Here is a 12,804-nt window from a genome sequence, read left to right on the forward strand (position 1 = left end):
AGCCTGAAATGCCTCATTAGACTTTAGTGGTTGGGAAGAATTAAGGATAACTTACTGTTGTTGCTCTGAGATAGAGTAGACGTAACTCACAGTCTGTTTAGGGCCCAAACTTCTTTATTTCCCTCCTGTTTATCATTTTCCAATAGTTACATAAAGAGATTTGAATAAAACATGCCCATTTATGTGAACATTGCATTTTGATCAATGTCATCAGCCCTTCTATCCTTCTCCCTCTCCCTTCCCATCTACCCAACCCCACCCCTTTATCTCTTCAAGTTTCCTTAGATTCACTGGGTAGAAACTTCTTGAAAGAACACATGGACCCAGGCACTCAAAACTCACACCTACCATGCTAGCTACTCAGGGGGTTAAGATTTCAGGATTAAAGGAAGAAGAGTAGGTGAGATTCTTATCTCCATTTTATCAGCAAAATACCAGAAGTAGAGGTGTGACTCAAATGGTAGAGCACCAAGCCTTGAGCAAAAAAGCCAATTGAGAGTGCAAGGCCCTGAGTTCAAGCAACAGTACACACACACACACACACACACACACACACACACACAAATTGGTTTATCACTATAATTTATGCAAGATGAAACCAGTCTTTTTGGCAAGTAACAAAGTAGGCTACTGTTTCTGCCCCTTTGGCCTATGATGTTTATAAAAGCAACCTGGCAAAGGGCTTCCACAATTATAAAGCCAAAGGGCTAAGTGGCCATCCCTGTTCAGACCACACCACACACTGGCCACTTCCATGGCATTTCATGTAGGAGCTGGTATTAATGTGTTGCAGGAGGAGAAGCCTACAGGAAAATGAGATGCCCAGCGGCAAAGGCCATCCTCTGCCCAACTCCCTGGCTATGGCAGGCAGCCCACTTCTGCCCCGTTGCTAGGATCCTGAATGCTGGCAGCCTGAGCACTCTGTGAACCTTCTCTGTTTTGTTTATTTCTCATGTTGCCTTTGAGCCGTGGGATCACATTTGTGTATTTTTCCATCCTTCTTCTCCCATCTTCCTCTGGACTCTGGGATTTCCCACTTAAAAGCTTGTGGATATTGAGGCCTATTCTCTGTCCGCTTCTGTACCCTGAAACTAGGGCCAGAATCTAGTGTTTGGGAATTAAGTTACCGGGTTCCCAAGTTAAGGAGTCGACACAATCAACCAGAGCCTAGGAAGCAAGGGTGATTAGAGAGTTTTGGTTGCTGGAGCTTGGTTGCTGTTTCTATCCTGTTCCTGCATTTTTTAATTTTTTTATTTTGCTTTTTTGGCGGGTGGGCAGTACTAGGCACTGGACTCACCCTCAGTCTTGAGCTGCTAGACAAGCGCTCTACCACTTGAGCCATGACCCTAGCCCTTTTTGCTGTCATTGTTTTTGTAATAGGGTCTGACATCCGAACTAGCCTGGATAGCTGTGATGACAGGCGGGCCCACTGTAGCCAGCTTTTTAATTGGTTTAGATAGAGTCTCATGAACTTCTTGCCTGAGCCTCCCTTGAACTACGATCCTCTCCATCTCTGCCTCCCCAGCTGCTCCCAAGTGCAAGCTGCGGCACCTGGCGAGTTCCTTGCTCTCACTGGCAGCATGTTCCTGGACTGCTCACCCCACACACACATAGTTTGGCGCTATCATCTGCCTTTAGCACATTTTTTGTGGATTATCACTACCCAGAAAGCTGCCCTCTGCAGAACTCATTTAGTGGTTGGAAGAGAAGGTGGTTGTTTGCTATACAAGACTGATCCAAGTATAACTACACAGAAAAACAAACACACGGTAACCACACAATACACTGTAAATTCACATGGGAGGAGCAGCACTAATGTGGGTCTGTCACATTATTGCCACATTACTAAGGGGGATAAATGTAGTTTTGTTTGTTTGTTGCAGTGATGGGATTACACTCGGGGACTCCTCATGCATGCTAACCAAGTGTATTGTATTGGGCAAGTGTATTGAGCTATACCTGCAACCAAAGTTGGATATGTCCTCCTGCTCCTCCTCCTCCTCCTCCTCCTCCTCCTCCTCCTCCTCCTCCTCCTCCTCCTCCTCTTCCTCCTCCTCCTCCTCCTCCTCCTCTCCTCCTCCTCTTCTTATCATTATTATTATTGAGTTGTGCAAAGCATTTACAATTTCGTAAGTCAAGTAATGAGTATAGTGCTTCTTGACATTCCTTTGCTTTCCCCTACTTTTCTCCTCCCTATCCAGACCCAAGAGTTGAATAGTTCATTTTTTACATAGTGTATATTGAATACACTATGTTGTATATTGACTGCATTTGCTCACCTTTCCTCCATCCATTCCTGTGCCCTTCCCTACCTGGGGTGGGGGAGGGGAGATGTGTTTCCATTTCCTGCAATTGGTTTGATAAATAGTATTTTAGATATTCAGAGAAGTTATACCTTTGAGTTCCTCCACTAGGTATACCCTCCTTTAGTCTGTTTGTGTGTAAATGAATGGAGCCCTGTATAAGTTATTATGTCCAACTGTATTATAGGTCTAGCTTCCACATATGAGAAAAAACATGTGCCATTTCTCTCTGAGCTTGGCTTACCTCAATTAACATGATTTGTTCTAAGTCTGCAAGTTGGCAGAACCTGCTCTGCTTTGAAATCACCCTCTGTCCACCTCCCTCACTGACGCCCCCCGCACACGTAGAAGAACACATGGAATTGGTATGCTTCTGGACCAGCAATGAGGGAAATGTACTCAAGCTGAAAGTACCAGCTAAATCCAGTTTCCTTTCCTTTGGGACTGCTTCTTTCCCCTTGGGGCACAGCTGAACACTGCTTTTTGTTTCTGGGGAGGCAAGTGATCTGGTTTTGGGGGCCTAAGAATGGTTCAGTCCTAATCAAGGCTGGTCCTAGAGTAAAGGCAGCTCTCCTCTTAACATCAAATCACCCAAGGGAGGGGGTAGAAGAGAGAGGAGAGAGAGAACCTCGTCTTCTCTTAACATCAGATTGAGAGGGGACAGAGAGAGAAGGAGAGAGAAGGAGAGAACAAGGACCAGGCCCAATGGGTGGTTGTCCCAGAGACAGCTCTCTGTGGGCCTCTCTCTTTCTCCCAAGCAGCAAACTGCCAAAGCAGCAACTGTCCTGTCTGCTTCATCTCCCACTTTATCTCCCCACTGCTGGTTGCAATATACATAACACTGGAACCCAGGAATACATGAAGTGCAGCCATGTGCCATTATGGTCAGAATTAAATATTCATCACTGCAGGGCCAGGCTTTAGCAGGGGCTGGGAAGCTGGGGATTTGAACCTCTTTACACATACACACACACACAATCTTTAATTAGTTGAACAAGGGAGTTACTAGTCACAAATCAGTTTATAAGAAGAATGCATCTTGACCAATGTCATAATTTCCTCCATCACTCCCAACCCAATTAATTTCATAGAATGTGCATTGAATAGTATGACTACATTCTCCTCCTCTTCCTTTCTTCGTTTGTCTACTCCACTTCTCTTTCTCTCCTCCCCTCCCCTTTCAAGTCCGAGCTTCCTGTCATTGTTGGGCTGTAAGTTTGTCTAAGGAATCGCACTGTTTGAATTTCCCCCTGCAAACACCATACTTTGGTTAATACATTCTGTTATGCTTGCATGCAACCCCATTTGTGTTTACTTACACATTTAGAAATTAGTTATAGCTTCCACATATGAGAGAAAACTTGTGTCCTTTGTCTATATGGGGCCTGGCTTACGTAATCTAACATCATAATTTCCCAGGTCCATTCATTTCCTTGCATGTGATATAATAGCATTCTTCCTAATGGATGAATAAAATTCTATTGTGCATATATACCACATTTTCTTGACCCATTTGCCCATTGAGGGTCAGCTGGGCTGTTTTTATATCTTGACTATGGTAAATAATGCTGGAGTGAACATGGTTGTACAAGTGGCTTTACTGTATCCTGGTTTATAATCTTTTTGATAAATGCCCAGAAGTAGTCACTGGATCATACAGTACTTCTATATTTAGTTTTTTGAGGAATTTCCAAACTGCTTTCCAGGATAGTTGAACAAGTTTACATCTCTACCAATAGTTTATTAGGGTTCCTCCTTCCGCCCACCCCCCCACATCTGTGCCAGCATCTGTTATTATTTATATTCTTGATGATGGCTGTTCTAACTGTAAGATGGAATCTCAGTGTTTTGATTTGCTTTTCCTTTTGTTGAGAGATGTTGAGGATTTCTTCATGTGTCTATTGGCCATTTTTACTTCTCCTGAGGAATCACTATTTAACTCACTTGCTAACTTATTAACTGGGTTGTTGTTTCTCTGGGGATGTAGTTTCCTGAGATCTTTTTATATTCTGGATATTGGGCCATTGTATAACTTATAGCTGGTAAAGATCTCTTCTTCTGTAGGCTGTCTTCTTTGCTATGCAGAAACTTCTTAGTCTGATACAGTCCTGATTGTTGATCCTTTCTTTGATTTGCTGAGCCCCTGGAACTTTATTCAGGAAGTTCCTGCCTGTTTAGAGAAATTCTAATGTTTCTCCTACGCTGTCCTATAGTAGTTTTCATGGTTTCAGGTCTTACATTGAGGTCTTTGAACCATTTTTAATTGATAGTAGTACAGAGTGACAGATAAGGATCCAGTTTCAGTTTTCTGCATGTGGAGATCCAGTTTTTGCATGGGCCTAATTTTTAAGAGGCCTTTGGTCTAAAGTGGAAAAGAAACATCATATATGTGTGTGTATGTGCATATGTGTATATATATACATACATATGTATGTATATACATAGACATATATATACATGTACACATATGTATATATATTATAAATAACAAAATACAGACATGAAACAACGTATAGTGACCTGAGCTTAACATGCAACACCAGAAATGTTCCTTGAAGATGATGAACTGGAAGCCATGCATCTCAAAGTGTGGTACTAGCACCCCTTAGAGCTTGTTAGACTTCCAAGCAATCTGAGTTCCAGCCTGCTGGATGTCTGATGCATGCAGAAGTTTGAGATGGCAAGAATATGATTAAACTGTGCATGTCAGATGGGCCATATGACTGGCCTTCTGAGCTATAGGAGCAGCTAGTAGCTTTGTTTATTGAGTATACCATTTTAAATCTTTTCCCAAAATGAGCTCCTTTACTTCTTACAAAACATTGTGAAGCCAGGTGCTCATGCATGCTTGTAACCCTACGTACTCAGGAGACAGAAACCTAGAGGACTGAGATTCAAAGCTAATCTGGGAAGAAACATTCAACACGTTCTATCTCCAAAGTAACCAGCAAAAAGCTGGGCTGGGGATGTGGCTCAAGTGGTAGAACACCAGCCAAGCAAGGAAGCCAAGCAAGTATAGTGTCCCGAGTTCAAAACCCTGGTACTGAAAAAAAGAAAAGAAATCCATATAAAACAAGTTGTGTTATTTGTCCCATTAACAGCATGTCCCAGGCATAGGTGCAGTATAGGAAAAAAGCCCTGCAAGGAACTCTAAGTCAGTCAAGCAACCATGCCACACGGCAGTTTCCTTCACTGTTAATTGAGTAATAAGGCCTAACCTTAACAGTCTTGCAAGATTATCCTAAGGGTGTTGATATGAATAAATAACTAGGCATATTGTTTTTCAAAAGTTAGAAATGTTAAAAGGTTTTGGGTTTTGTTTTGGTTTCTTTGTTTTGTCAGCCTTGAAGCTTCAACTCTAGGGCTCAAGTTCTCTGCTGGATTTTTGCTTATGGCTAGCACTGTACCACTTGAGCTATGCCTGAGTCCCCAGCCACTGTCTCTACCCTATCCTTATACTTTTATTGGGGTGCACAGTTATTGGATTGCCAATGATGGCAGTGTTTTGGAACAGGGTTCTCTATGAACCATGGGACCTCACTAGATAAGATGCAGGAGGCAGCCAAGCATGGTGTTGCCCACCTGTAGATCTAGATATTTATGAGGTTGAGGCAGGAGTATCACTAGAGCCCAGCAGTCCAAGGTCAGCCTGGATCACAGCGAGACAGCTTCTCAAACAACCAGAAAAGCCAAAGAGTCTTTGGAAATGGTGGTACCGGTGAATGTGGTGAAGGGCAGTAGTCAGGAAAAGAGTCCAAAACTAAGGCTACAAGGGCTTGGTTTGTGGAGAGTCCTTCAGGAGAGTGGTGCCTCCAGCCTGGAGCACCCTCATGTGACTCCATGTGGCCTTGGTCTAATATAGGAAACCTCTCTCTCTCTCTCTCTCTCTCTCTCTCTCTCTCTCTCTCTCTCTCTCTCTCTCTCTTCTTCCTCTCTCTCCTCCTCCCCCTTCCTCTCCCCCTTTCTCCCTTTCCTTCTCTCTCCAGAACTCTACTATGATCGTGGGAACCACCATGAGTTTGTATCCCTGGTGAAGGACTTGGCCCGGCCTGGTGAGATCACACAGTCACAGGCCTTCGACTTTGAGTTCACCCATGTGGAGAAGCCTTATGAGTCCTACACTGGGCAGAATGTGAAGCTCCGGTAAGTTGGCCCTGCTGCTTGCTCATTGTGCTCCAGAATCGGTCCCAGGTGGGCAGGATGTGAAGCGGCTCCTGTTTCCGAGGCTCTTTGCCTGACATGGAGAGGGAAGTGAGGCAGGTGGTGGTGTGCTGGTTCACGGGGTCAACATGAGCTCTCTGGGAGGAAAGCATCTGTCTGTCTCTGTAGCTTGAGTGTCTCTTTGGTGGCCAGTTTCCAGTTACCATCCTGCTGTCCTAGGATGCACAGGTAAGGAGCCGTGAGTGTTTATTATTCTTGTTTTTCATTTAGGACATTTAATTGTAAATTTATGTAATTTTCCTTTAAATAATAGCTAGCTGTGCTTAAAACCCAGTAGTTAATATTCTTGGAAATTCAACAGCTAGCATTTCTTTTTTTCTTTTTTCGTTTTTTTTTTTTTTTTTTTGTAACTCAGCTGACTCCTTGGCTAGGTGTCCAGAGACAGCAATCCCTGTGTAGCTCTGCCATACAACAGCTATGTGACATTGAACTCCTTAACTTGCCATTCTTACCTGAAAAGTAGGTGATAGATCTGGATTCTGATTCTAGATCTGCACATCTTTGAAGTGGTGGGGGAGGGAGAAATAATAAAACAAAAAATGTTACATAGTATCTTTAAAAACTAAAGAACATAGGGCTGAAATGCAACTCAGTGGTAGATCATTTGCCTAGCATGTGCAAGGCCTTGGGTTCAATCCTCAGCACTGAAAAAACTACATCTTAAACACATTATAGGCATATGGAATTGCTTTTATTGCTCCAGTTATACACACTGGTGCTAGATAAGGTACACACACTCAGACACACACACACACACACACACACACACAGAGCAACTATAGCTGCTTAGATTTAACCTTGATATTATGTGATGGGATTAAGCAGACTCTTCCGTCGTTGAATACCTAATCCCAGGTCTTGATACTATCTCAAAAGATCAGGTTTTTGTCATGTCAAGTCTGGACTTAGATGGGTGCAGACTCCAGCAAGACCAATACCTCCCCTGCCTTCCCCTATCCCATCAGAAGTGTGTTCATAGATTTTTCTTACATCTTTGCCGAAGGGCCTTAGTCCTCCTGTTATCTCCACTAGAGACAGAAAGTCTTTTATCCTATCACTCAAAAAAGACAGAAGAATATGGATTATCACATTACTTAAGTTTGGCTGTGGAACTTTCTTTTTTTCTTTTTCTTTTTTTTTGCCAGTCCTGGGCCTTGGACTCAGGGCCTGAGCACTGTCCCTGGCTTCTCTTTGCTCAAGGCTAGCACTCTGCCACTTGAGCCACAGCGCCCCTTCTGGCCATTTTCTAGATATGTGGTGCTGGGGAATTGAACCCAGGGCTTCATTTATACAAGTCAGGCACTCTTGCCTCTAGGCCATATTCCCAGCCCGGAACTTTTTTTTTTTAATGATAGGGTCTCTCTGTGTAGCATAGGCAGTCTCCTCAGCCTCTTGACTTGCTGAGATTGCAGGTGTATACCAGCATGCCAAGCAATTTTTTCCCCCAGTGAATTTGTCTTCATATCTTTTTGTCAGAGAGGAAAGTGTTCAGTACACATGAGTTCTCAAAAAACTAAACAAGGGGCTAGGGGTGTAGCTCAGTGATAGAGCATATAGTAACATACACACACACACACACACACACACACACACACACACACACACAAAAATTAAACATAAAATCACTGTGTTATCCAGCAATTTCACTTCTAGTTATTTATCAAAATGATAAGAACAGTGAGTCTGGAGCAATGTGGTATACACATGTTCATAGCTGTATTACTCATAATAACCAAAAGGTGAAATCAACTTAGATTTCCATCAGTAAATGATGGATAAACACATACAGTATATATATATATGTAGATTACTACACAGCCTTTAAAGTAGAAAAATTTTGTCATGCTAAAATGTGAATGAACCTTAAGCTAGTCACAAAAGGGCAAATACTGCATGATTTACTTGAATTACTTTACATTACTTACTAAGTACAGTCAAGTTTATAGACACAAAAGGTAGCCTGGTTGTTGCTAGAGGCTGAGAGGATGGGGAAATAGGAAAGTTATAATTCATTGGGGAAAGAGGTTTAATTGAGGCTGATGGGAAATTACTGGAGGTAGATAGTGGAAATAGTTACACAACAAGATGAATATATCTCATGACACTGAACTGTGCCTTTAAAAGGATTAAAATAGATGCCAGGAGTGGTAGCTCATACCTGTAATCCTAGCACTCAGGAGGCTGAAGCAGGAGGACCTTAATTTTGAGGATAGCTTAGGCTATTTAGTAGGTTCAGCGCCAGCCTGGGACTTCATTGCAAAACTCTGTTTCCAAACAACAACAACAAAAACATCAAAGCTGGGAACTGGTGGCTCATACCTATAATCCCAATTACTTGGGAAGCTAAAATCTGAGGATTGTGGTTTGTAGCCACCCGGGGCAGTAATGTCTGTGAGACTCTTATCTCTACTAAATTAGAAAAAAAAAAAAAAACTAGAAGTAAAGCTGTTGCTTATTCGATAGAACACTAGCTGTATGTGAAAAAGCTCAGGGACAGTGCCCAGGCCTTGAGTTCAAGCCCAAGATAAGCACAAAACAACAATAATAACAACAAAGAAAACATACCACCACCAAACAAAACAACAACAAAAATGGTTATAGAAGGTTTTTAACTCCCATTTTTTGTATAGGAAACAAGAAATGTTTCTCTCTTTTCTATTTCTCCTTACTTTCTCATCACATTAAAATAAATCCTTGCTGAGAACAGTATGGAGGTTTCTCAAAAAGCTCAATATAGACCTACCCTGTGACCCAGCCATACCACTCCTAGGCATCTATCCTAAACAGCAAAACCCAAGATATCAAAAAGACATTTGTACTTCCATGTTTATCGTGGCACAATTCACAATAGCCAAAATATGGAAACAACCCAGATGCTCCTCAACAGACGAATGGATCCAAAAAATATGGTACTTATACACAATGGAATACTACATAGCGATTAGGAATGGTGAAATATTGTTGTTCGCAGGGAAATAGTCAGAACGCGAACAAATAATGTTGAGCGAGACAAGCCTAGAACACAGAAAACAAAGGGGCATGATCTCCCTGATATATGACTGTTAACAAAGGGAGACAGAGAGACAGTAGAGACCAAGTCTGTGAATACTGTATATGTTCTTGATACATTGTATATTGTATATATGTCTACCTGACCTAGACAAGGGATAGAAAAACAGGACGTAAGATATCACAAGAAATGTACACACTGCCCTACTATGTAACTGCACCCTTTTTGCACAACACCTTGTAAAAAAAATTATGTTCAATTAATAAACAAATAAAAATAAATAAATAAATAAATCCTTGCTAAGGTTAAGCCTGTACCCTCCCATGAGTAGGTGTATCTGCCAGCATCATGTGAGCCCCAAATCCATGCGCCAAGTCTAACTCAAATGATAGGTTGGTTCAAACAGTTGCTATGAGGCAGATTGTAATTCCATTGGCCACCTTCGTGTTACCTGGCATCCGCTGTAAGTGTTGTAACCTCACTGGCCACCTGTGTGTGGCAGGCTTGACCATGGGTGTTTGCCTTTATAACCCAACCTGAGCATGGCCTGGGGCGCACAGTCCCAGCTCCGGAGTCTGGGCTGTGGCCCTGGCCTGCTAGCCTGCTTATTTATGGTTGCGATTCCAGCTCCCAAGTCTGGGTCATGACCGTGGCTAGTCAGTATACTTTTTTACTTCCCCAGTAAATCCATCTTTTTACTTGAAAAAAAAAAAAAAACTTTGTGGGCTGGGGTTATGGCCTAGTGGCAAGAGTGCTTGCCTCGTATACATGAAGCCCTGGGTTCAATTCCCCAGCACCACATACACAGAAAATGGCCAGAGCGCTGTGGCTCAAGTGGCAGAGTGCTAGCTTTGAGCAAGAAGAAGCCAGGGACAGTGCTCAGGCCCTGAGTCCAAGGCCCTGGACTGGCAAAAAAAAAAAAAAAAACTTTGTAATTGCAGACAAGGGTACCGGTGGCTTATTATTTTAATCCTAGTTACTAGAGAGGCTGGAAATCTCAGTTGGAGGCCATCCAGGTCAAACATTTCTTAAGACCCCCTCTTCACCTATAGCTGGGCAGTGGTATGTACCTGCAATCCCAAACATGGAAAGCTGAAATTTGGAGGATTATGGTGCCAGGTCAGCTTAAGCAGAAAAGTCCTCGAGACTCCCTGTTCACAGAAGGGAAGCTGCACCCTGTAGAGCATGCTCTGTGGACATCACAGTACATGTTCACTGTGACCCTGGGGAGCCTAAAAATGGATCACGGCTCAAGTACACTCCTGGGCAGGAAGTGAGACTTTGTTTTAAAAAATAAAAATAACTGAGCCACTTGGGCCAGGGCTAGAAGTGTGGCATAGAGGTATAGCACCAGCTATACCTTATACAAAGTATAAGACCTTGAGTCCAAACACACACACACACACACACACACACGCACGCACGGGCCACCTCCCCAGTGCTGGCACTAAAAGTTATCATTGTAAATTTTGCTACAGTCATAAAAGAAAAAAAGCATTATGTCCAAATTAGATGAAGACTTTAAGATTCATGTTGGGAAAGAGAGGAGGTTGTTAAAAAAAATGGGAAAATTAGGATAGTTTTAGGTGAGGAAGGTGTAAATTCCAAGTCAAGCTCTGGAATCTTATACAGGCAGAGGAGAAATGTGAAAAGTTTTTTTTTTTAGACTATTTTTGTTTTTCCTCAGGGGACTGGCTTTTTGAAAGACAGAAGTTACTATGTAGCATTTGTAGATGGGAAGAAGTCAAGCGACTGAACTGATAGGCCTCTAAGAGTTTTACTTTGGAGGAGACAAGAACAGGCAGAAATGGAGTTATTTAATAGACAACAGTGAAATTTACTTCTAGTGGCTTTTCATGAAAAGAGACCAGGAGTATGAGGAAGGAAGACCAGTGTGGAAATAAGATGATTCACTTGTTTCTAGAGAAGAATTTGAAGAACTGACAATATAGAGAGTTGTAAATATTCACTCAACTACTGGAAGTATAGAGCTAGCTCTGATAGGGTAGAGATCTAGAACTGCATCTTGTGTAATGAGAGCCCAGGGCTAAGAACTGATTTATCTTCCTAAGGAGGGAACAGTGCAAAGAGAGAAGAACAGAACTTGTTGGGGCTGGGAAGAAAAGCAGGTCTGTTAGGGTCTTATACTTCTAAGGACCCATGTTTTTGTGCCACTCAAGAAAAAAGGGGCACTGTCTTGGGCACCTGGAAGGCCACGTAAACTACTACATGGAAGTGGTTGAGAGTAACAGCTGGTAACAAGACCTGTCTTACAACAACTGTCTGTGAAGAAAGGAAAGAGAAGCTCTGGTAGGTAGGTCAGCAGTATCACGCTGACATGTCTGTAATCCCAGCACTTGGGAGACAGAACAAGAGGCCAGCCTGGGCTATATAGCGAGAGGGTTTTCAGGATTCGTAAATTTAGGGCTTTTTTTTAAGCTCAAAGGAAGAAAGAAGCCTTTAGCATTAAAGAAACTAAATATTGGGAGAAAATTGGAAAAGCAGAAGGATCAAGATGGCAAACCCAGGTTCCCACATTAGAATCAGTTGGGAAACTAGGTAAAATATTGTATCCCTCAGTAGAGTAAATGTTAGATTTGCCTGGGCAGCAAGATTTTTCAGTCCTTCCTCCCTAGGTGATTCTAATGAGTATCTAGACCAAGAGTGGTTGTACCAGATCGGAAAGGTTTGCTGATGGAGGAAGGGGATAAGTGAATGTGCAAAGATATGTTTGGACCCAAAATAAAAACAGCATAAAGCAGAGAAGGGAGAAAAGTACAAGCCTTGTCTTGAAAATTCTTACTCTCCTTGGTAGAGTAAAAAAGCATTCTCTTCCAAAAACAGGCTCTGGGGCAAGTGACAGAAGATAATGAGCCAAAAAGCAGTATGCTACATGAAGGACAGTAATGCAAATATGTAGTTGATGTGGTGAGTGTATGGTTATAACATTTTCCAATAATGCTTAACCGGCAGTGGAGGTTAACTAAGGGTCATTTAAAAAAACTATAATTAAAGGACTGTTCCCTACCCCCATTAGATATTAGCATAGTGTTATATCTAGGTGACAGGTAGTGTTGAAGTGGCTAGCCACAGAACTTGGACCTGTTAAAGAGACTTAAGTCTGTTTCTTTTTTTCCCTAACCCTTTACCTACAACACAATCTCTCCAAGTTTGAACCAGACTTCTTTGCTATTCAAACTCAGCCTCTATTGCTTTACATGAAGGTCTGTTCTTAGTTCTTGGTCTTCCCTTTCTTCTCTCCACAGCACT

At 42.3% G+C, this 12,804-nt stretch overlaps 1 protein-coding gene across 1 annotated transcript in view; it reads left to right on the forward strand.

Moving 5' to 3' along the window:
- The window catches only part of Vps26b (VPS26, retromer complex component B), a 28,522-nt gene that overhangs the window by 7,381 nt on the left and 8,337 nt on the right, over positions 1-12,804 (forward strand). The window contains exon 2 of the mRNA XM_048343642.1: positions 6,290-6,446. Within this exon, the coding sequence (XP_048199599.1) occupies positions 6,290-6,446 (157 nt within the window). The remainder of the gene's footprint in view (positions 1-6,289; positions 6,447-12,804) is intronic.

Source organism: Perognathus longimembris, chromosome 3 (genome assembly GCF_023159225.1).
Source record: "Perognathus longimembris pacificus isolate PPM17 chromosome 3, ASM2315922v1, whole genome shotgun sequence".
NCBI classification, from domain to species: domain Eukaryota; kingdom Metazoa; phylum Chordata; class Mammalia; order Rodentia; family Heteromyidae; genus Perognathus; species Perognathus longimembris.